This window comes from Balaenoptera acutorostrata, chromosome 8 (genome assembly GCF_949987535.1).
Source record: "Balaenoptera acutorostrata chromosome 8, mBalAcu1.1, whole genome shotgun sequence".
NCBI lineage: Eukaryota > Metazoa > Chordata > Mammalia > Artiodactyla > Balaenopteridae > Balaenoptera > Balaenoptera acutorostrata.
The window spans coordinates 24,214,556-24,236,553 of NC_080071.1; the positions used below are offsets into that span (position 1 = coordinate 24,214,556).

Consider the following 21,998-nt stretch of genomic DNA (forward strand, 5'->3'; position numbering starts at 1 on the left):
ACCTGGGAGGCTACTGTATAGATTGTCTTCCATTCAAGAAATCAAAGTTTCAATTCTCCGTTTGTATTTCAGTTTGAAATGAATACTTTATTTTTTTAAAATCCCCTTTTTTGTCATACGGCTGATACACTACTCCCTTTTTTACTCCCATCCAACTTGATGGGCCATGAAAAACAGCTATTCTGGGGGGGGGGGCGGGAAATGAAGACTTTTTGAAGACAATAAAGAAACAAAACTAGGCTTCCCCCAAACAAATTATCTCATTGACATTCACTACCAAAATACAGGCTGACATTACCTAAAGTATACTCTCAGGAACCATTCAGTAATGACTAAGTTTGTTAGTAGAAAATATAAAGATATCAAAAACAGTCATCAACTTAAAGGAACAAGTCTTTGGTATTACAATAGTTTTTTATAGTACTTCAATTTTGTTCTAAACATGTCACCTGGGAGACTGACAGACTGGTGGTTTTAATAGAGAGTTTTTCCCAAGTGTGATATTGCTCAGAATACAATATTCAAAATATTGGAATTGTATTACACTAATATATTCGTCCCAATATTGCCTTAACAGGATACTGTACTGTCATTTAGACGTACCTAAGGCAGTAACTGACACTATGAGAAATTTTCAGCTGGAGTACATTTTATTTAGTATTAATTCAGTTTACAACATAGGCTTTTGGGACTGTGTTTTTTATTTTACATATATTTTGCTATCTGATTTCCATATAGTATAACAATTTCTTTATGCAAATACTACAGTTTTGTGATAAGGCTTCCAGCTTCCCACAGACAATGACAGTAACTTAAATTTTCATTTGCTCATAGATCCTCCTAAAAACCACAGAGATCAATAAGGGAGGCAAATAAAAATACCCATAAACTATACCTAAAGAGTAATTAGAGAAAGAGACGTTACAAACTTTAATTTACATGTAGTCAGGGAAATAAATGCCGAAGACCAGCAGAACTGGCTAAGAAGAGTACACGGCAATAGTCAGGCAGAAGCTAAGTGGAAAAAGTGGTGGGGGCGGGAGTTCAGAAGTCTCCTTAGAGTAATGGAACACATATCAAATAGGGTTTACCCTTGGGAGAAGAGGGTTTAACACTGAGTGAGAAATACTGAGAGAAGTTCCGTGACCTTAATGGACAAAGCATTCATTACTAGAGAGACAATAGAAAGTGGCTAGAAAAGTGCACAAGACTCCAGATATCAGCCTTGGAAAAGCACTACATCTTGGAGAGGGGGAGGGATATTCAAAGGTGGAATTCTCCCTTGGAGGCTGGGAAATAAGGAAGCAGATAAACATAAGTTCCCCTTATTAATATAAGAGGGGACAGAATAATCAGAAGACAGAAACAAGCAAACAAACAACAAAAACAGGCACTGCCATATATTTTAAAGAACAAGTAACCCCCCTCCCCACAAACCCTCCAAATTTACAAACTCCTTGCTATATATGAATGAGACTTGGAACTGAAAAATTTTATAAGGCATGCAAACAAGACCTATTCCCTTTGCGCGCCCCCCCCCAGATTTCTTGCTAGTGATGGTCCAGGATAGTCCTTCATGAATAGCTATAAACAAGAATACTCTAATATTCATACAAAAATATCATAAGAGAAAAACAGGAAATGGGAATAAAAATGTACTTTGCAGAGGAAAGTGTGCTAAATATCTGGTTATGAAACAGAATAGATATATAACATCCCAAAATAAATTTAAAAAATTTAAACCAGTAATTAGAGATATGAAATAAGATTATAAATTAGGAACTCAAAAACATAGAATAAAAACTGGACAAATAAGAAGAAAATGCAAAGCAAGAACTGAAAGAATACAGGTACTGAATTCAGGAAAGAAAAAGACAAAATCATCTAAAAAATTAATATACATTACAAGCAAACCACAAGAATAGAGACTAGAAATGAGAGATGCTAAGAAAATAAAATAGAATAAAGAGAGAAAAAAGGACCAGAGAGAAAGTGATGGATATGAAATACAGGCAAAGAAGGTGCAACATCTATATTATTTGAGTCCCTGAGGAAGACAAATAAACCAAAAGAAATAAAATAAATATTAAAAATTATACTTCAATAAAATTTCCTGAACTATAACATGAATTGAATGTACATATTGAAAGGGCCCACCGTGTCTCCAGGAAAATTGACTTAGAACGTCAAATCCAGACATATGCAAGCAATAGTTTTAGACTTTAAAAGTCTGTCTTGGTTTGAAATTGGAGTATTAAAATCTACCACTATTAATTCATTTCTGAAATTTTCTGGGACTTGGAAAATTAACAAAATCCCTTACAAAGGGCAGACAAGTGGGTTGGCATCAGATTCCTCATTAGCAAGATTTGATGCAAGAAGAGTGGAACACTATCTACCAGGTTCACAGGGCAAAAAGTGTGGGCCAAATATCTTATATCTACCCAGGCTGTCCTCCAAGTGTGAAGGCTATAGAAAAATAGTGTTGATTTACTCATGAACATTTCCTGAAGAGGTAAACTTTATCCAAGAAGTTACGTTTGCGGAAACTTTGACAAAAAGACAAATAGTGAGCACTGAATACATTTCACTAGAAATTTAAGGCCAAAACAAAAGTGAGAAGTATGTAAATTACATCCTCTGAGAAGCTAGAAGTATTACAACCAAACAAAATAGAAGGAGAAGGAAATATAAAATAAGCTCATTGAGTGACTTGTTGGTAAAAACTGGGAGTGAAATGATATAATTTAAACTGACAAACTGAATGGTAGAAGACTAGGCATACTTAGGAGTGCAAAGATACTAGCTGAGCTGGATAATTTGAATAGTCCAATCTCTGGAGAAAAAAAATTGTTAAAAAGCTACTCCAGGGCTTCCCTGGTGGCGCAGTGGTTGAGAATCTGCCTCCTAATGCAGGGGACACGGGTTCGAGCCCTGGTCTGGGAAGATCCCACATGCCACGGAGCAACTGGGCCCGTGAGCCACAACTACTGAGCCTGCGTGTCTGGAGCCTGTGCTCCGCACCAAGAGAGGCCACGATAGTGAGAGGCCCGCGCACGGCGATGAAGAGTGGCCCCCGTTTGCCACAACTAGAGGAAGCCCTCGCACAGAAACGAAGACGCAACACAGCCAAATAAATAAATAAATAAATAATAATTAAAGGTGCTAATAATAAAAAAAAAAAAAAAAAGCTACTCCACAAATAAGTACCAGGTTTAGATGATTTTACAGGGGAATTGTACTTAACTTTTGAAGTCCAGGTAATCCCCAAACTATTTAAATGGTTATGTAGAGTAGAAAATAGAGAAAAAACTCCAAATTATTTTCCTAAGTAATTATAACATTGATAATAATACCTAAAGAAATTGCATATACATATTCAAAAATTGGAGAGAAATTTCCCTGATGAGGATCGATGCACAATCCTAAATTAATTTTAGATGAAAAGAATTCAATTCTACAAGATGAAATACATCATGTCCAAATGTGGTTCCTTCCAGGGATGTAAGAATAGTTCCATGTTAGTAACTCTATTAATAAAATTTACCATAAAAATAAGGAAACAGAATAGCACACTCATTTCACAGATGCTGAAAAGGCAATTTACAAATTTCAACACCCATTCTTAATAAATACAAGTCAATGGAAACTTCTATAAAATTATAAAACACATTCCACTCAACCACATGCCATCATTTGAATTAATGGGAATCACTGGTGGCATTCACACAAAATTCAGGAACAATTGATGTTCACTATCAGTTTCTTTTTAATGATATGTTGGAGGTAATAGCCAGCACAATTAGACAAGAGAAAACTATTAGATGTATAAGAATTGGAAAGGAAAATGTAAAGTAATCTTTATTTGATATTATAGAACATTTGAAAAACTCAGAACAATGTATAAGCCACTGCAAACTAAGAAAACTCACTAAGATAGACCATAAAATTAACATACTCAGAAAAAATCAGTAGCCTTAAAAATTATTAGAAGATAATAGTTAAAGAGAAGATCCTATTTATAATAGCAGCAACAACGAAACATGTTAAATGTCAAGTAGCAAAGTAAACAATAAGGAAAAATTTTAAACACTCTTGAAAGACACAAAAATTAGATTTAAAAATGAAAATACATATACATATTCCTGTATAGAATGACTCAACATCATAAAAATGTTACTTTTCCTCCAATTAATTTATAAAATTAATCTGAATCCAATAAAAATACCATAGGGTTTTTTTTTTATCCAGACAAGTTGTTTCTAATGTTCATGTGGAATATGCAACAAGAAATAACCTTAAACCCTGAAAATTAATATTAAAGGGAGTATGTCATATAAGAGGTTAACTGTATATTTAAAACAGTGTGATTCTCAATGACACAGATCAAGAGAACAGAATAGAAAGACCAGAATATACTCATGCACATAAGAAAGTTTAGTATGTGATAAAAGTGATATCTCAAATTACTTGTGAAAGACAGACTTTCTAATAAATGATGTTAGAACAACTGGAAAGCCATTGCTAAAATGACAAATTAAATTTATAACTTGCACTATAAACCAAGCTAAACTTAAAATGGATTAGAGATCCTAAAAAATGTCTAGAAAAAATATGAATTTATTTACAACCTTGGAATGGAGAAAGCGTTTCTAATTATGACTCAAAAATTCAGAATCAACAAAAGAAAAGGTTGATAAATTTAGCCACATTACAAAAAAATAAAGGCTTTGTGTGACAAAAATCAGGAAAAAGATAAAAGACACTTTGCTGGGGAAGCGATTTGCAACTTATTCCACAATTTAAAAGAAAAAGACAAAAAAGTTGAAAATGTATACAAGAAATGGACAATTGATAGAAAAAGAAATGTCCATAGTGCTTAAATATGTGAACATCACTCATAATAAGAGAAATGTAAACTAAACTAATTGAGGTATTGCTTCTCACTTATCATGACAAAAATCGAGAAGACTGACTCACTCTGTTAGCAAGGCTTTGGAGGAAAGATATAATACATTGTATTATATACATTGTATATACAATATTATATACAATGTATATAGAATACATTGTATTGTATTATATAATACATTGGTATTAGTGTAAAATGGTTCAAACCGTAAGGAGAGGAGTTTGGCAGTATCTAAAAAGATTACATATTCATTTACCCTTTGACCCAGGAATACCACTTATAGAACCTTACTCTGAAGATAATTTTGTCTAAGAATGTACATATACACATGAAAATACATATGCACAATTCATTCTGCCATTATTACAATAGCCAAAATTTGGAAACAACCTAAATGTCCATCAGTAGGGGACTGGCTAAATAAGTTTGGTATAACCAAGTCAAATGGCTTTGAAAGCAGCTGATCACTTCTGTTAGGCACTGATGGGTAATGTCAGCTATGGCTTTTTTATATACAAAATTATTTTACTTAGAATGCAAACATAGTTTGAGAACTGAATCAAAATGAAGCACGTATTAAAATTACTACAGTAGCAGGGTATCAAGAGTATTACGTTGCCTTTTACTTACGGTTTACAGTTTTGACTGGTAATATTGTATTTAGCCTCTCTGGGGAAGCAGAATTTTCTTCATCTGTCACATATTCAAAATTAATGATGAACATCATAGCCACGCCTTCTTGGTTTTTCACTGGAATTATGTGAGTGTTACAAATGAAAGTAGACCCTAAGGAGATAAAAAAAAATAAGTGTAAGGTCAAAAATATGCCTTCATTTTGGAGTGTCAGTAATATCAAAATTCTAACAAAGCCCTATAGAATTTTCTATCCTAAATGACCACTGAAATTCAATTAAAATTTGATTTTTTTATTTCATATTTTATTGCACATATATTTACGTAAAAATGAACACATTTCCCAGAAAGATTTTACAGGCAAATTCAAGTACTACATTATGGAAAAACGGAATCAAATCTTATTTGTTTTTATACTCACCACTTTAATAATAATAAAAAAAGACATACTCTTTAACTTTCTAGAAATATATTATAATAATATATTTTGATTAATTCTGAATCTATATAAAATATAGCTCTATAAATAATTAAGATAACTCATTTTTTCTCATCCTGAAATAATCTCAAATTATTTCCTGTTTCTTCTTTAATTTCTTAGACATCAAATAAAAAATTACTGACTCTGTCTTAAACATGTCCTAATAATTCTTTCCTTTTTTGTGTAAAACTCACAATGCCCAAATCACAATGATTTTGTTTGGTTTGTATTCTGTTAGAAAATAAGAACAAAACTTTTATCTATATTATTGTGTTAATTTGATCTTTTTAACCGGGAAGATGATATTCTTTTAAAAGCACAATTATAGGGCTAATAAGATACATTTTATAAGAATCTCCTGGAAATGAAATGAACAAAGGGATGACTCAGCTTACAACTAACCACTGCCATCCATCCTTGAACAGAAAACCCAAGATCCAAGATTTAGAGAAGACAGTCAAGAAGCTGACTTCTTTTAAATCAACTGACTTCTGACTGACTTCTTGGGTCTGACTTCTAAAGCTGAGTATTCCCTCAGAGCAGTTTCCTCACACATTGACCCTCTGAATATTTTCTTTAGTTGTGGTGATGGAAATCTCACAGGTTAGGGATTTATTTGGGTTCAAAAAATATTGTTTTTTTAAAATTTGGTTTCCATAGAATTTTCACGTCACAAGATATTCCTTTTTTTAAAAAATTTATTTATTTATGTATTTATTTTTGGCTGTGTTGGGTCTTCGTTTCTGTGTGAGGGCTTTCTCTAGTTGCGGCAAGCGGGGGCCACTCTTCATCGCGGTGCGCGGGCCTCTCCTGTTGCGGAGCACAGGCTCCAGACGCGCAGGCTCAGTAGTTGTGGCTCACGGGCCTAGTTGCTCTGCCGCATGTGGGATCTTCCCAGACCAGGGCTTGAACCCGTGTCCCCTGCATTAGCAGGCAGATTCTCAACCACTGCGCCACCAGGGAAGCCCAAAAATATTGTACTTTTTAAAATGCAAAAACTTCAGGAAGAGTTCAATCATTTAGGCAACAGAGAGTATTTTGATTGCTTTCTCTCTTTTTTTTTTCCTAAACAATTAGCTGGGACCCTTTTGCATCTTGAGGAGAAGGATGGTTCAATGCAGAGGCAGGATCAGGGTGGGAGCAAGATCTGTCTGGCGTGAAACTCCGAAGGGAGATGTGCAAAAGTGAGAGTGTCACTGGCAAAGCCCACGGGGTCCCCAGGAAAAATAAGATGGAATCTAGGTGATTAGATAAGGTCTAACCTCTTCTTTTGTGCTTAGTCTAGCTTCACTTGAACATAGGGTGCCTCGGGCAGTGGCCTTGCACCCAGCACTTCAGACCAGAGTTCCTAGTGCGAAATGGCTGCGCCCGACACCTCAACTCAGTGGGCGGCGTGCAGAGTCACTGCGCCCCTGGTACTGCAATCTGGAGCCTAGAGGAGCCTTAGCCCCACCCCACTCACCAGAACTCCACCCCCCTTCCCCACTGTCGGGGCCCTATAAAGCAGCCCCGCCCACAGCCTTTGGGGGCAGGGTGGGCGGGCGGGGGTGGAGGGAGAGCGTGGACTCTAAAGCAGGAGCTCACACCTCGTCTCCATGCTTTGATCAAAGAATAAACTTTCCTTTGCTTCTGAACCGCACGCAGTCTTCTATTGGCTCGAATGACATTGGGCAGGAGGACCCTCGTTGAGGACCAACTCAGGAGGGTCGGTAATAAGGGGACCTCAAGAGGCTGGAGACAGGGGCATTGAGAGCTCCAACGTCTACTGTGGATGCTAGTATTCCGAAACGGTGTTCCATGTATGCTCTCACTATTAAAAACAAAGTAAGTAGGAGAAAGCTCTTCCCTTTCTTCTCATCCCTGTGAATTGGCTCCTGCTGCCAGAGCTGAGAACAAAGGCTACTGCTAATATTGCTATAGATAGAGACATCACAGGTCGAAGGGCTTTTGAGGGTGGCCCTGGAGATCTAATTATTATTTATGAAATTGTTTCTATGGGTTAATGTGTTCCAATTTCCAAGGAACTGATTTACAAATAACACTTTTAGAACATATACTCTCTGTAAGTTGGGGATGCTTATGTGCTAGTTTTGATTCAGATTTTCAAATGTGGATAAGCCTCCCCAGTTTGAAATGTAGACGACCTTATTCATAATTAATTTCATTTTTTTCTATAGATATGGCCATAGTTTTGCAGCTGTTGGAAAGTACGTTTTAAGAATGACGTGCTGCACCTTCACAGTCTTCAGCTACATCTTCAATTCATTTAATAAAATAGCTAGAGCAGTTGTCATAGTTTCCATGGTAACAAACAGGATGACTTCAGTAAACAGAAAATAAGCAATTTAGGGCTGTTCCATTAGCACTAAAAATAGAATTGCTTCAGGCCAGGCATCACAATACAAAATGATTAAACAGAGAGTCTGAGGAGATGCTAGAAATAGCCATTATGTATTTTGCTAATGAACCAAAATACATATTGATTTTACCACTTAAAATGACATTTCCTGGATCATTTAGAATATCATTGTGAATTCACAGATTTGTTACTTCACAGTTTCAAATCTTTCAACATTTGAGGTTTACTGCTGATTGTACAATAAAACATAAAGCACAGATTTTTGAGAGACCAATAAATAAAAGATGTAGGGATAGAGATCTAATAGGTTTGTAATAGGGCAGAGTAATTTTGCTTTCAGTAATAAGGGACAAAAATCCTGTCTTTCAATACTAATGCTTGTACATTTACTGTCCAGTGTAAAAAATCATACAATTATAGTGCTTTATAAAAAGGTTTGGCCATGTGCATTGGTTCCATAGCATACTGAGTAAGTATAATTAATCTAGGATTACCGCCCACTATCATTGTTCCCTGCATGTTTCTATTGAGCAATATATCTCCTTTAAAGTCAACTGAAGACTCACATTTACATTTTTTTCTCTTTTAGTTTTTGGATTTAATGTCTCCATCAATCTTGCATAGACTCCTGGAAAGCAGATACTGAAAGGAGATATATGGAATTTATAAGAGGAGAAGAATCGAATACATTTTACAGTGCAAAAACAGTTTAGCTTGCATGATGCTACAAACTCCAAGTTCTGTTAAGATACTACTTTTGTAAAGTAACATTACTCTAAAAAGTCATTACTGTGTGTTCCTATATATTTTTCTTGAATGCAACAGTGGGAGCAAGAGAAATGGAAGCATAACCCAGCAAATACTAATCTAGCAATGAAGACAAAAATAGACACTTTCAATAATGTATAAATAAGAGAACTAAAAAAAAAAAATCCGGAAATAAAAAGTTCAGGCCTTGGTGAAATAAATCTTGTATTCAAATGAAATTAATAATGTTTTTTTAAGAAGCAGCTTATTCACAATAACATTATCCAATGATTATAAAATTATACATGCAATTATACTAATATTAGTTAGACTCAGGTTCATTTCCATGTTTTGTCTCCTGAGTGAAAACATTGTCAAAGTGGGAAAGGCTGCTTAGAAGAAACAGTGCTAATTTTAATAAAATGTTTAGAATGTTAATTTTTAACTGTAGCCACAGAGCAAGCAAATTCACGGTAATCTGAATAGTTACTCCGTTATTAATTAACTCCTAGGGGCATTTTTAAATAAAATACCAAGACTCTTCCCTCTGAGCTGCTTGAAAGATGTTTTATTCTACTGTTTGTACTCACGGGGTATCCTTACCCTGAAATCAAAAAATGCCTACTGAGCGCCTAAGATTGGGTCAGGCACTGGTCTGAGTTCTCAGATGGTAATGAGAAGAACAGCAGTGAGAAAACAAATCAAGGTCTTGAACTTGTAAAACTTATATCCTACTGGGGGAGACATAATTAATAAACACATATATCAAGTAAAAAGAAGTACAATGACGAAGAAGAATGCAGAACAAGGTGGTAGATGATGACAGTGGTAAGGGAATGCTTCTCCTGCAGAATGACATGTAAGCAAAGACATTTAGGAAATGGGGAGGTGGGCTATGTAGCTCTGCCAGTGCAAAATCCTTTAGGTGGAAGCATGGCTGTGAGCTCAAGGAACAGTATGGAAGCCAGCGTGGCGGTTGTGGCGTAGGACGGGCTTGGACAGTAGGTAAAGTTAAAGGAGAAGTAGGGAGCCACTCCTTGTAGATTGTGGGGAAAGGGTCAAGGGTAGGAGGTTGAAGCTGGCTTCCCATTGCCTTCTGACCTGAAGCTGGTTGGGAACTGTAATTTTAGAAGTGAGACCGTTTGTGTAACAGAAAGTAACCAGAAGGCTTTATTATCTGGGAGTGACCTAATAAGGGAAGGATCTGCCAGACACCATCCAAAGTCAGTGGGGAATTACTCCGCGGAATAAAGTTTAACGGGACGATGAAAAATAGAAGTAAGCTGCATTTTGTTCATAGTCCGAGCTTTGCACTGTTGAGTAGAATTCATACGGGTGTAAAGTTCTTAGAACAGTACCTGGCATGGAGCAAAACTCAATAATGTGAGCTATTACTTTTGCCTCTTGTTGGAGGGTCTCCAGAGGGGCAAGTTAACTCTCAAGTCTATGTAATTTCCTCCAAGCTTTTACCATTCTTGGAACCACAAGCTACACTGTTTGCTTGTATTTCTGGGCACCAAGTGGAGATTATTCTTCTCTGAGCTGATAGGTTTAGTGAATGCCTCAGAGTTTTAAATTCCTTTCTTTCTAGTAGATTGGGGTGGGGGGGCTCTTTGAAGATTAAAAAAATACCATTGGAGACCTGTCCTAGAAGTAAAACTAAACATAGCAACCTTGGGATACAAAGGCCTTATCAAAGAGGCAGCATTGTTTTTTAAATTGAAGAGCCTATTAGAAAAGCAAAAAAGGACTGTTATACCTCTTAGAAGGAGGAAGCTACCCAGTCACAAATGACTTAAGATATAGCCAAGTGGAGGCACAAGAGAGAAACAAGCCAAATTTGTACTTGACTTCTCAGTATGTAATGTTTCCTTTTATTTCATTTTTTCAGAACCTCTTCCATCTTCCTCTGCTCTCTCCAAGCCTCCAAGATGAAATATTATGAACCTCTTCCTATCAATGAGATGCATCATTAGATATATTAATTTCTCATAGAACTATTGATGACATAGTGGATTACCACTTTCTGGATAATTTTTTTAAGGGGAGTAGTGAAAAACAACAATTATCACAAGATGAGCTCTAATGTGGCCTCTATATAGAAGAAATATTTTGGTTGTGTGGATAAGACCTTTCAGATATCCCTCAGTTCACACCTTATAGGTCTTTGCTTGCTGATATCAATATCACTTTTGGACAATTTTTGACCTAAAGAACAGGAGAGGACCATCATGGAATCCTGGAACAAGACTCACCCCCAATGTGACTATACACGGAGATAAGGCCTACAAGGAGGTAATTAAAGTTAAATGAGGACATAAGGGTGGGGCCCTAATCCAATAGGACTAGCGTTCTTATAAGAAGAAGAAAAGATATCAGGAGTCTGCACACACAGAAGAAAGGCCATGTGAGGACCCAGTGAGAAGGCAGCGATCTGCAAGCCAAGAAGAGAGTTCCTACCAGAAACTAATGCTGCTAGCACCTTGACCTTGGACTTTGTGCCTCCAGAACTGTGAGAAAATAATTTTCTGTTATTTAAGCCACTCAGTCTGTGGTACTTTGTTATGGCAGCCTGAGCTAAGATGCCCTGAGGTGGAGCATGTCAGGGCAGGCAGCCAGTGTTGCTAAAACAGATTAAGCTGAAAGGAAAGTGGTAAGAGATCCAGGTCAGAGAGATAACAGAGCAGGGGAGTGGGGTGGGAGTGGAGGGTGGCTGAGGAAACAGCACTTTGTGGGCATTGCAATGACTTGGGCTAACAATGTGAAGCCGTTGGATGGATTGAGAAAGGGAAGTGGTGGGCTCTGGCTGCTGGAAAGACATGGACACATGAAACATTTTTTGTTAGTTTGTCAAGTAACTTGGTTTACATAGACTAATAGTATACTAGAGCACAGAGTGTGAACTGGGAAGTGATGGACAAGGCTTGAGCCATAGGAGGTCATGTCCTGATGGCCTTCTATGTTCTTGAAATTCAGCTTTTGGTCTTGGGGATGCAGTGATTGTTTTAAGTATGAGAGTATCTTCAGAGGAAGTATTTTAGTGTACAGACTGAGGACATGGCTCTTTTAGGTCCTAGTGACGTGTTAGAGAAGTAATTTCAAAAGGTAGAGGAGCTATTTGAAGAGACAGAAGGCACATTTAGAAAGACTGTTAATAACTCGTACAATATCATATCAACAAGAATAAATGGAATAGGTAATTCCAATGAGCCCATATAGTCTGTTTGGCCTTGCGGATTGGGTCAAACTTGACTGCTTGTGGGAGGCAAGTCTTCTAATATTCACCCATTCTCTTACTTCACCAGTCACCTGCTTAAACCTAAAGGAGTCTAGTGAGAGCACAAGAGGAGGAACTATGTGAGCTAACAAAAACACTTTATACAAAAACATTATTAACAAAAGAACTGAGCTGCGCCTCTGACAATGCATTAGGTCTAAAGAAACAAGCTTAACCTAATAGTCACCAACATACATAGACTTAACGTGACAATCACCAACATGATTAAACTGAACAACTGTGAACGTATTTAGATAGTTTAGGTACTTGATGGAGTAACATGGGACTAGAAGTACCCTTTCCAAATTTCCAGGAGAGATTATATATATATGCCTTTTATTTGCAAAATGAAGAACTAGCCTAATTTACGCAAGCCTGGTTGTCACGCTCACACCCTGTGTGGTAGTATTAGCACTGAAATGTCAACAGCATGAATTATTTATTTTTAATTACGTCTTATTTAAAACAATTTTAAACATTCAGAAAGTGTTGAGGCAGTGCCAGTGAGTAGTAAATTCCTTGGGTATGTAGCTCTGTGAGGTCCCTGGAATTGGACAGACATGGCTCTGCTGTTATTTGCTGAGTGACCTTGGGCAGGTTACTTAATCTCTCCAAGACTTAGATTCCTCATCTGAAAAGTGAGGAAAGGAAGAGAGAGTACCCCACTTCACAGTATTGTTGGGAAGGTGAAATTAGACAATACATTGAAAGTACTTAGCATGGAGTCTGGCATGTAGAAAGAGAGCAATAAACAAGTTTTATTGTTATTAAATGGAGTAGGAAAACCACTTTCTCAACTTGAAATGGTGGTTCAATTTCCTTCAAAGGTTTGATGATGAAATTGAGTCATTCAGCTGTTAAGGAACTTCAGAGATAAATCCATCAGCTTAATCCCTTTGTCTTCAGAGGAGAAAGTACATCAAACAGCAATTTGAACAGAATGAGAGCTTAGTAGATGGAAGATTCTTTTATCTTCTAGTGTCTTAAAATGTGTCTTCTTAACTTTGTAGTGACGAGGTCCTTAGTTTGATTCACATATTTTTCCTGTCCCTGTGGACTGTCCTATTGCCTGTAAAAAGTATACTATATACCGGGTAACTTTTGTGATAACAGAACTCTGTCTCTTTTGGCAAGCTCCATAGTGTGAAGAATTTGGTATATAGTGGAAATGTGTGAAGCAATCTTTATTTCTGGATTTGCTCAAGAAGTACCATGATCAGTATTTGAAAGCACATTTTAGAAAGAAAGGTAATAATAATAGCTAACGTCTATTGGATGCCAGCCACTGTTCTAATGGCTTTATGTGCCTTAATACATTTGCACCTTCACGAAAACTTGTTGATGGTACCATTATCACTCCTATTTGCAGATGAAAACTAAGCCATGCACAGTCTCTCCTTGCCCTTGATTTTGGGGCATTTCTTCCCCTTTCCATGACTGGGTAGAATACTTGGTTCCAATTCCTTCTTTATGCCAAGACCCTGAGTTCCATGATTTTTAAATCAGGTAAGTTCTAAGAGGTTTTTATCTTTTATAAGCAATGGCCTGAGAACTAAAATTCTTTCCACTTCTTTCTCTCAGTCTTGCACAGTCCTCCTGGCTTAGGTAGAATTCCCTTCTGCTACTTGGGAGGCAGGAAGGCATCATCTATTTGTCCAGGCTTGCCCAGCCCCACATTCCATTTGAATCCATCCAGTCATATACTGCCCCATGACCACTTTCCATCTCTCCTTCTTTTTATCAGCTCTGGGCTTTCTAAGAATAAAGGTGCTCCACTCTGCTCCCTCAATTCCTGTATACTATCTTTACTACTACTATTAACAACTATATAATTAAATCATGGCTACTATTTTCTGAATGTCTTCTATGTGTCACATGTTTCTCATGAGAAAACTTTATCTCAGAGAAGTTTCTCAAGTAAGTAGTAGAACCAGGCTTTGAAGTCAGACCTTTCCAGTTTTCACTCTTTCTCTTACATCAGTGTTTCCCAAACAGTGAGATGTTAATTGATGCTACTGGAAAGGGCTTTCTGTTAATGATCCAGTTTGGGAAATGTTCCCCTCTAGAAGATGCTCAATGCACATCATTGTGTTAGAGGTTTTGAGAAGTTCTGCAAAAACAAGTATATATTTACTTTGTTTAATGCAGCACTTCCCAAATCAACTTGACTCTGAAATACTATTTTAGAGAAATTTGCAATAACATCCAGCTCCTTGGAATGCCATTGGAAAACAGTGAACTGGGTTAGCTCCCTCCCTGCTTTAAAGACATCCTTCTGAGAGGGAGGAAAGTAAATATCATAGGTCACCTAGATGCTTAAGTGACAGGGAACAAGGGGCTGAAGCAGGAGGGGAAAGAGAATGGCAAAGGCCAATGTTACCTATGCAATACATTTTACTTGGTGTTGGTCCTGATCTAAGCTCTCAGAAATCCAACTAAAATAGCATTGGCATATTTCATCACATATTTTGCAGCAATGGTTTTCCCATAAGCTAGAAGGTTACCACTAAATGAAATATGATAGAGCACTTCACAGATTAGGTCCAGTTCATACTATTTGACAGAGATCAGGTTTTAAAGCACAGAAGCCCTCATTCAATAATCCATTACTATTCTGCATCAGATATTGCATGAGAAAACTCTGACATCTGCAAGGAAATATTTTCACTCTGTTTCCTCAGGAAGTCTTTCCTCTTCATTTTCAAAATGTGAACATATGTGAACTTACAGTTATTTGTTGACTCTCACTCCTTTCCACTGACACTTCCTCTGTTAACATTAATGCTCAGGTGTTAGGTTCTCATCATACTTGTAAACTTGATTTTTGAAAAAAGCAAGTTTAATTGTCTTTCTAGACTTGATAAACCACAAAGAAATTATTTGGGAATTGAAATAAGGAAGAAAAACTCTTACACCTTGTCTGACTCATAAACTAGACTGTCTCTGTAGATGTACTATTATGATTACCCACTTCCTAGCCCTGGTTCCCATTTAATTTTTGAGCTTTTTGGATTGAATTAGTGTATTGGGACATATAAGTGTTAGAACAAGCTGAGGCTGATTTACAGGCAAACCAAGTCTACGTTTGTAATCAGGAACTTTTGGGGCATGTTTATGACAATTTTTTAATGCTTTGTGGTTTTTACACCAAGTAAATGTTTGTTATTTGGTTCAAAATTTTTTTCATAAGACACTCTCATGTTACCAAGCCTTTGATATACCTCAAGCAAGTCCATCCCACCAAACTGCCATTTACCCAGTAAAACTGCATTAACACTGAACCAACTGGACTGACTCAACATAAGAGCAAATCTGCACATCACCCTGGTATGTACACACTACTGTCAAGGTCAAACACAAGTAGAATCCTGAGGCCAGGCACCGCCATGCGGATGTTGTTGCTGACGAAGGCTGTGCACGGCCATATGCCTGGTGTGCTGTGTGCACAGTGTATTCTTGGTTGTTGGTTTGCTCTCACTGTGTTTGCACAGAACCTGACGGGGTTAAAATTAGGCTCTGTAGGCCTGTCTGGGACTAAAGTGATAGAAGCAGAAAAAGGTGAAATTGAAGATATTTCTCTAGGTAACTTAACCCTCCTCTCTTTTCACAAAATTTCCTATCCTGTTTGACCATTATAACTTGGGATTTTCATTTTTCTTTTTTAAATGCCTAGGCTATTTTTACAAAATAGCAGAAGGAGCAGAAAGGATGTCCTGTCCTGGAAACTAGTGAAAGCAGGGCTTTTTCTCCCATTGGCAGTGTTAGTGGGGAACTCCTGGGCTTTGACACCAGGCTTTGGGGCATGTGGCTACTACAGATGTTCTCTATTCCAGAAGGCTGCCAGAGGCATAGACCTGCAGCAGACGCCTTATGGAGGGATTGCTTTGCAGTGGTTCATCTTGCCCTGCATATATTTTTCCAGAAACAGTTGCACAGATACACAGAGAGATGTTCTATTTAAAATTCACCCAGACCACACTTCTTGTTGTTTTTGTGTTTTACCCATACCAGGATTCATGACCAAGCCTAGTGCCTTTTCAGGATAGCAGAGTAGTGACTGCCATGGTCCAGCTACACACTGAGACCATAGAGAAAGATGTGGGGTGGGATGATCTGATTGATGCACACAGCAGCATGTTAATCTGAGGGGCAAGATGTACTTTCTGTATCCATGAGAGAATGTATAGTGTAATGGTTAAGCATAAAGCCTCTGCATCAGATTGTCAGGGGCTAATTCCTGGATCTGCCACTTGGCAGTGTTTGATATTAGAATAAGTTACTTAAATGCCCTGAGACTCAGTTTCTTCCTATCTGTAAAATCAGGATGATGATGTTACCCATTTCATGGAGTTATTGTGAGGATGAAATGAGCCAACATCTGCAAAAGTTTAAAACCTTGCCTTGTATATTGAAAGAAGTGTCTCTTATCATAAAGAGATGATCAAAGCGTAATTTTGAGTTCTGTAGCCAATAAGATGGACCAATCATATTTTGAAGTTGGGGAGAGGGGACAAAATGTGTTTGTAATATACCCATTTCCCTCGTGAGCATCTAACTGCCCACGCACGCTCCGTATTTCCAGTCCTATTGGCCTCTAACTTTATAATTCCCTCCCCAGACCTTGCCTGTGACGTGCCCTTAGCCCTAAACTTCTCCTGTCTTATCTTTTATGAAAATTTACCAGTCCATATATTTAACCAAAGGTCTTCCCTAAGCACTTGCTGACAGAGATACATGGGGCTTAATTCTCAGATAAATCTCAGCTCTGGTATTTGAAATTTTTTGCAGATAAACCCTCTGCTCTTTGGTTTTACCCATGACTAGAAATATGCTGAACACGTGCACTGGGAGGAGGCTGAGGTCTGTGAAGCCAGCCACGTGCTCCTGCCTTGCACCGCCAATGGGTTTTACTATTATTTTTTAATTAATGAAAATATGTACTATTAATAGTTACTATTTACTGGTGCAGATGGCTGACATTTTCCCCTAGTTTCCTCACTTTATGGAAGAGTTAGAAAAGAACATTTCTAAAACCAGAGGACAAAAGGGGTTAATGTTACTTTAAAATTACATTCTCTCTCTCTATAAATATATATTAAAATACCAAGTTTTTTCTCTGGATGCAAAGATGTTCATTCTTTTAAAAATGTCTAAAAAAAAAGGAAAAAAAAAGTCCCCTTTCCTCCCCTCAAGTCAACTTTTGTGCTCCAGAAAATCTTCTATTCCGTAAGTCTGATCGTAAAAACTTCAAGCATTGAAGTAATTTGTACATGTAGAGAGAAAAATGACTTTTTCAAAATATACAGGGGCAGCTGCCAAACTGATGTATTATATATTGTGGTTCTGTTTCTTGAAATAATTTTTTTCGTTATTTTTACATCTAACAAAGGAAAAAATTAAAGAGGGTAAGAAACGATTCCAGTGGGATGATTTTAACATGCAAAATGCCCCTAGGGTTACTTCTTCGCTTGCTTTCTTCCTCCTTACCCTGCCCACCCACCCCCGCCAACACACACACACACACACACACACACACACACACACTTTCTGTAAAACTTGAAAATAGAAAGCAAAAACCCTCAACTTGTAAATCATGTGATTAAAGTTGATTACTTATAAATATGAACTTTGGATCTGATTTCTGATTACTGTTATATTTGATTTCTTACTACCTATTGTTAAATAAACTGTGTGAGACAAGAAAAAAAAAAAAAGCCGGGGTTAATTCCACCAGCTGAAGGTTAAGCCTTTAGCTTCTCTTAATAGGAACCTCCATCTGAATGTCAATGACTCTTTCTTTTTGCCTGATGACTTTGAAGCTGATCAGTGATTCTGTATGTCAACATGTTACCTCTCTTAGTTAATCTAAACCTACTTGATAGGAACTTCCTGGAGATAAAGTCCTATATCAGAGAAGTTTCTCTAAAGATGGAAATTTCAGGCACTATGGTGAGCCAATAGTAGAGATGTTTTGATGGCAATGGAGACGTTTATCACCCCTCAAATGGTAAAGAAGAACTGAAAAAAAATATTAGATTGAACACACTGGTGAGATTTCAGTAGACATTATAAAACCACTAGCAAGGTTGATCTATCATGTATTACATTTGAGAAGAAAGAGATTCAGACTTTTAAGATGAAAAGAATTTATTTCTTAGATTCCTTTCCTTTACTGTCATTGTAAATTTCTAGGGACAAAGAAAACAGATGATATTATTACGATTAATGCTAACAAGAACAGGAAAGGAATCAACATTGAGTCATCTAGTAACATCACTGGAAAGCACAGTAAGAAGGTCCTATTCCAAAATTTTGATTGACAAGAAGAGATTGGATTGATGCCATTAATGTTCTTTAAAATGCTGCTCCTTCTAAGAACTGCACCTGAGAAACAATCATGTATCTCAAAGTGTCTTCGTGTGGATTTTATGGAAAGCTTCCCAGAGAGGTGACAACAAGTTGATTCTTAATTGAGAATGCGTTAAGTATTTCCAAACTCATCTCAGAAGCCATGGTGATAGGGAATGCTTGGCAAAATATACAGACAGTGAATGGTATCTGAGAGCCCAGTTGGAGGGAGAAAAATTGAACAATGGCATACGCTGCTCCGAAGCCACATCCTCTCTAACAAGGCATTGAGATTGGGGTGTAAGCAGTGTTGGTGTTTCTGCTGGATTTCTTCAGTTTCCCTTCCAGGCTCACTTGCATCCTTCTTTTCCTGCTCAGAATGAAGAGAAGATGCTGAAAGAACTCCATTATCCTCTGAATTCCAGTTGGGTTTTAGCCAGTGGGGATTTCTGGTAGGAAATCGAAGGAAGGGAGGAAAGTGATGGAGTATTTATTCCCTACTGTCTCGTCCTACTGGGTTGCAGAGGGTTGGATGCATCCATCAATAAATTACAGTTTCTGGCAGCCCTCATATAGCCCCGTCTCAGGGTTCCAGTAATTATCATTCCCTCTGCTTGCCTCTTCAAATGGCTCTCCACTGTTACTCAGCCTGGAACACTGCACCATTCCTTATTGCGCTTTTATATGTTATTCTTTTTTTTTTTTTATAAATTTTATTTATTTGTGTATATATGTATGTATGTATGTATGTATTGGCTGCGTCGGGTCTTCCTTGCTGCACGCGGGCTTTCTCTAGTTGCAGCGAGCGGGGGCTACTCTTCGTTGTGGTGTGCAGGCTTCTCATTGCGGTGGCTTCTTTTGTTGTGGAGCACTGCTCTAGGTGTGCAGACTTCAGTAGTTGTGGCGCACGGGCTCAGTAGTTGTGGCTCGTGGGTTCTAGAGCGCAGGCTCAGTAGTTGTGGTGCACGGGCTTAGTTGATCCGCGGCATGTGGGATCTTCCCGGACCAGGGCTCGAACCCATGTCTCCTGCATTGGCAGGCGGATTCTTAACCACTGCGCCATCAGGGAAGCCCTTATAAGTTATTCTTTTATTAACTCTTCAAATTACTCGATTTGAGCATTCAAAAAATATTTGAATATTGATTCATACAAGATAAAAATACTACAAAACAAGGGAAGTAAGTGGAAACTTGGTAAGCAGACATTCCATATCTAAGGAATAAAGATGTAGCAAAGTACTGGGACAATGAGAATAAGTCATATATGTTAAACAAGACAAAGAGAACCCAAAAAATTAGGCCAGATAATAGTAATAAGGCAGCACATTTGTCCCCATATAGATTGGCAGAAATCGTAACCATGACAAAATGTGGGTGTCAGGTATTTGGATATGATAAATGACTTTTTGAGATAAAATTCCTTTAGAATTTCAAAGAGGATGAAATGTAATAGATTTAGCTCTGAGCAGTGGTCAGAAGAGTGGCAATTATTAAGTGGTAATAGCATGATCAAATTCAACATTTTAATAAAAGTGAGGGGAACCGAAAATATCCATTGGAAGGAGGGTGCCTAATGATAGAAAAGAAAACAAAGAAACAGCCCAAACTGACAGAATATTTAAAACATTTTAAAAAAACTACTCATTAATATCCCAGGGGAAACCTTTAAGTCATTTAAAAGCACCACAATGTATTTCGAAGAAAGTAACTTGGCCACAAGTCCTGCATGATTAAGTGGTAAAACTACACACTAGAATGAAGAAAAAAAAAAATTAAGACTTTTTTCTGAAGTGAAGAAATTGTGAAAAAGAATCAGGGAACCTAGTAAGAGTCAAATGTCAAGGGTAAAAAAATTAAGCAAAAAATAATTTGAGGGACACTTGCAAATAATTTCTAAGAGATTAATTAAGTTAAATAAGTTATTGGATGATTAAAAAAAACAAAGGCAATGAACTGGGGAACAAATTTGATCCCTGAAGTTCTACTCACTGTAGAAAAGGAAACTCAGCTAAGAATTCTATTAGACATGGAGTAGTTCCAGAACCGCATTATATAAGTAGAATGCATTAAATGTGTTGTACAAAAACAATATAAATAAATCACCGCCCATGATCAATATTTAAAGTACTCAAGGTGTGGTGCTGGCGGCCAAAGTATGTAATTTATTATTTTGATGATCAATATGCTGGTCAGTGTGATTCCCACGATAAGCATTTTAAGAGAGATCAACAAATTAGAGCTCTTCCATACCAGGCAAGGTGTTGGCAATGGTAATAAATTGTAGAATACTGTAACCCTGTTGAGAATAATGTGTTGGTGGAACGGTAACATTTTTCTGTAAGGCAAAATCTGGTCTATTTGATCTATTGCAGATTTTTGAGTTTAAATAAAAACCAAGCAGAACCAAAATGAAAAGATAAATAAAACGAAGGAAAAGGAGAGAAACTGTTAGCTGGCTACTCTGAACCTAGCATTGTGGTAAGAATTTTAACACACCCATTAAATACTGACAGTGCTCCAGAGGTGGGAATTACTGTCTTCATCTTATAGAGGGAAACAGACTGAAAGAGTTCCATAACTACATCACTAAACTGGCTGAGGTCGAGTCACCATGAAGAAGGAGAATCCAGACCCTTGCCCAGGTTTGGCTGGTTCTAAGTACCCTGTTTATTTAAGTAATTCATTTAGACTTTAAAAAAAAATTTTAACAGATATTTACCAGAGATTTTAGACGATTTTAAAAATGGAATGACAGTCTCATTTGAACAGTGTTTTGCAAAGATAAGGAGCTGATTCACAAATAAGAAAGAAAAAAGGAGAGAAATAATCAGGCATTTCTATGCCTAGGACTTGTTAACAGCGTTTGGTAGGTAGGATTCTAAGATGGTCCCCAAGATTTTCTGTGTCTGGTATACACATCCTGCATAGTTCTAGCCACGGTGAATATGATGGGTTTAACTCTCACAATTCATTTACATCATATGGCACAGTTGACTTTAAGAAAGAGAGCTTTTCCAGGGGAACCTAACGTAATCATCTGGGACATTTGAAGGCAGACGTTTTTCTCTGGATGGTCACAGGAGGGGAAGTCTTTGCTGGTCTGGAAGAAAGCAAACCCCCTATTTTGAACAGCTGAGATCAGGAGCCCCTAGAAGCTGAATGTGGCACCAAACTGAGAGTTAACAGGAGAGCAGGGACACAGACCTACAACCACAGAAAATGAATTCTGCCATCAACCAGT

The 21,998-nt window shown here is 37.4% G+C and overlaps 1 protein-coding gene across 1 annotated transcript in view; it reads right to left on the reverse strand.

Annotated features, from left to right (window-relative positions):
- KCNH7 (potassium voltage-gated channel subfamily H member 7) overlaps positions 1-21,998 on the reverse strand; it is a 447,227-nt gene that overhangs the window by 143,036 nt on the left and 282,193 nt on the right. Inside the window, exon 3 of the mRNA XM_057551433.1 lies at positions 5,543-5,698. Coding sequence (XP_057407416.1) covers positions 5,543-5,698 — 156 coding nt within the window. The remainder of the gene's footprint in view (positions 1-5,542; positions 5,699-21,998) is intronic.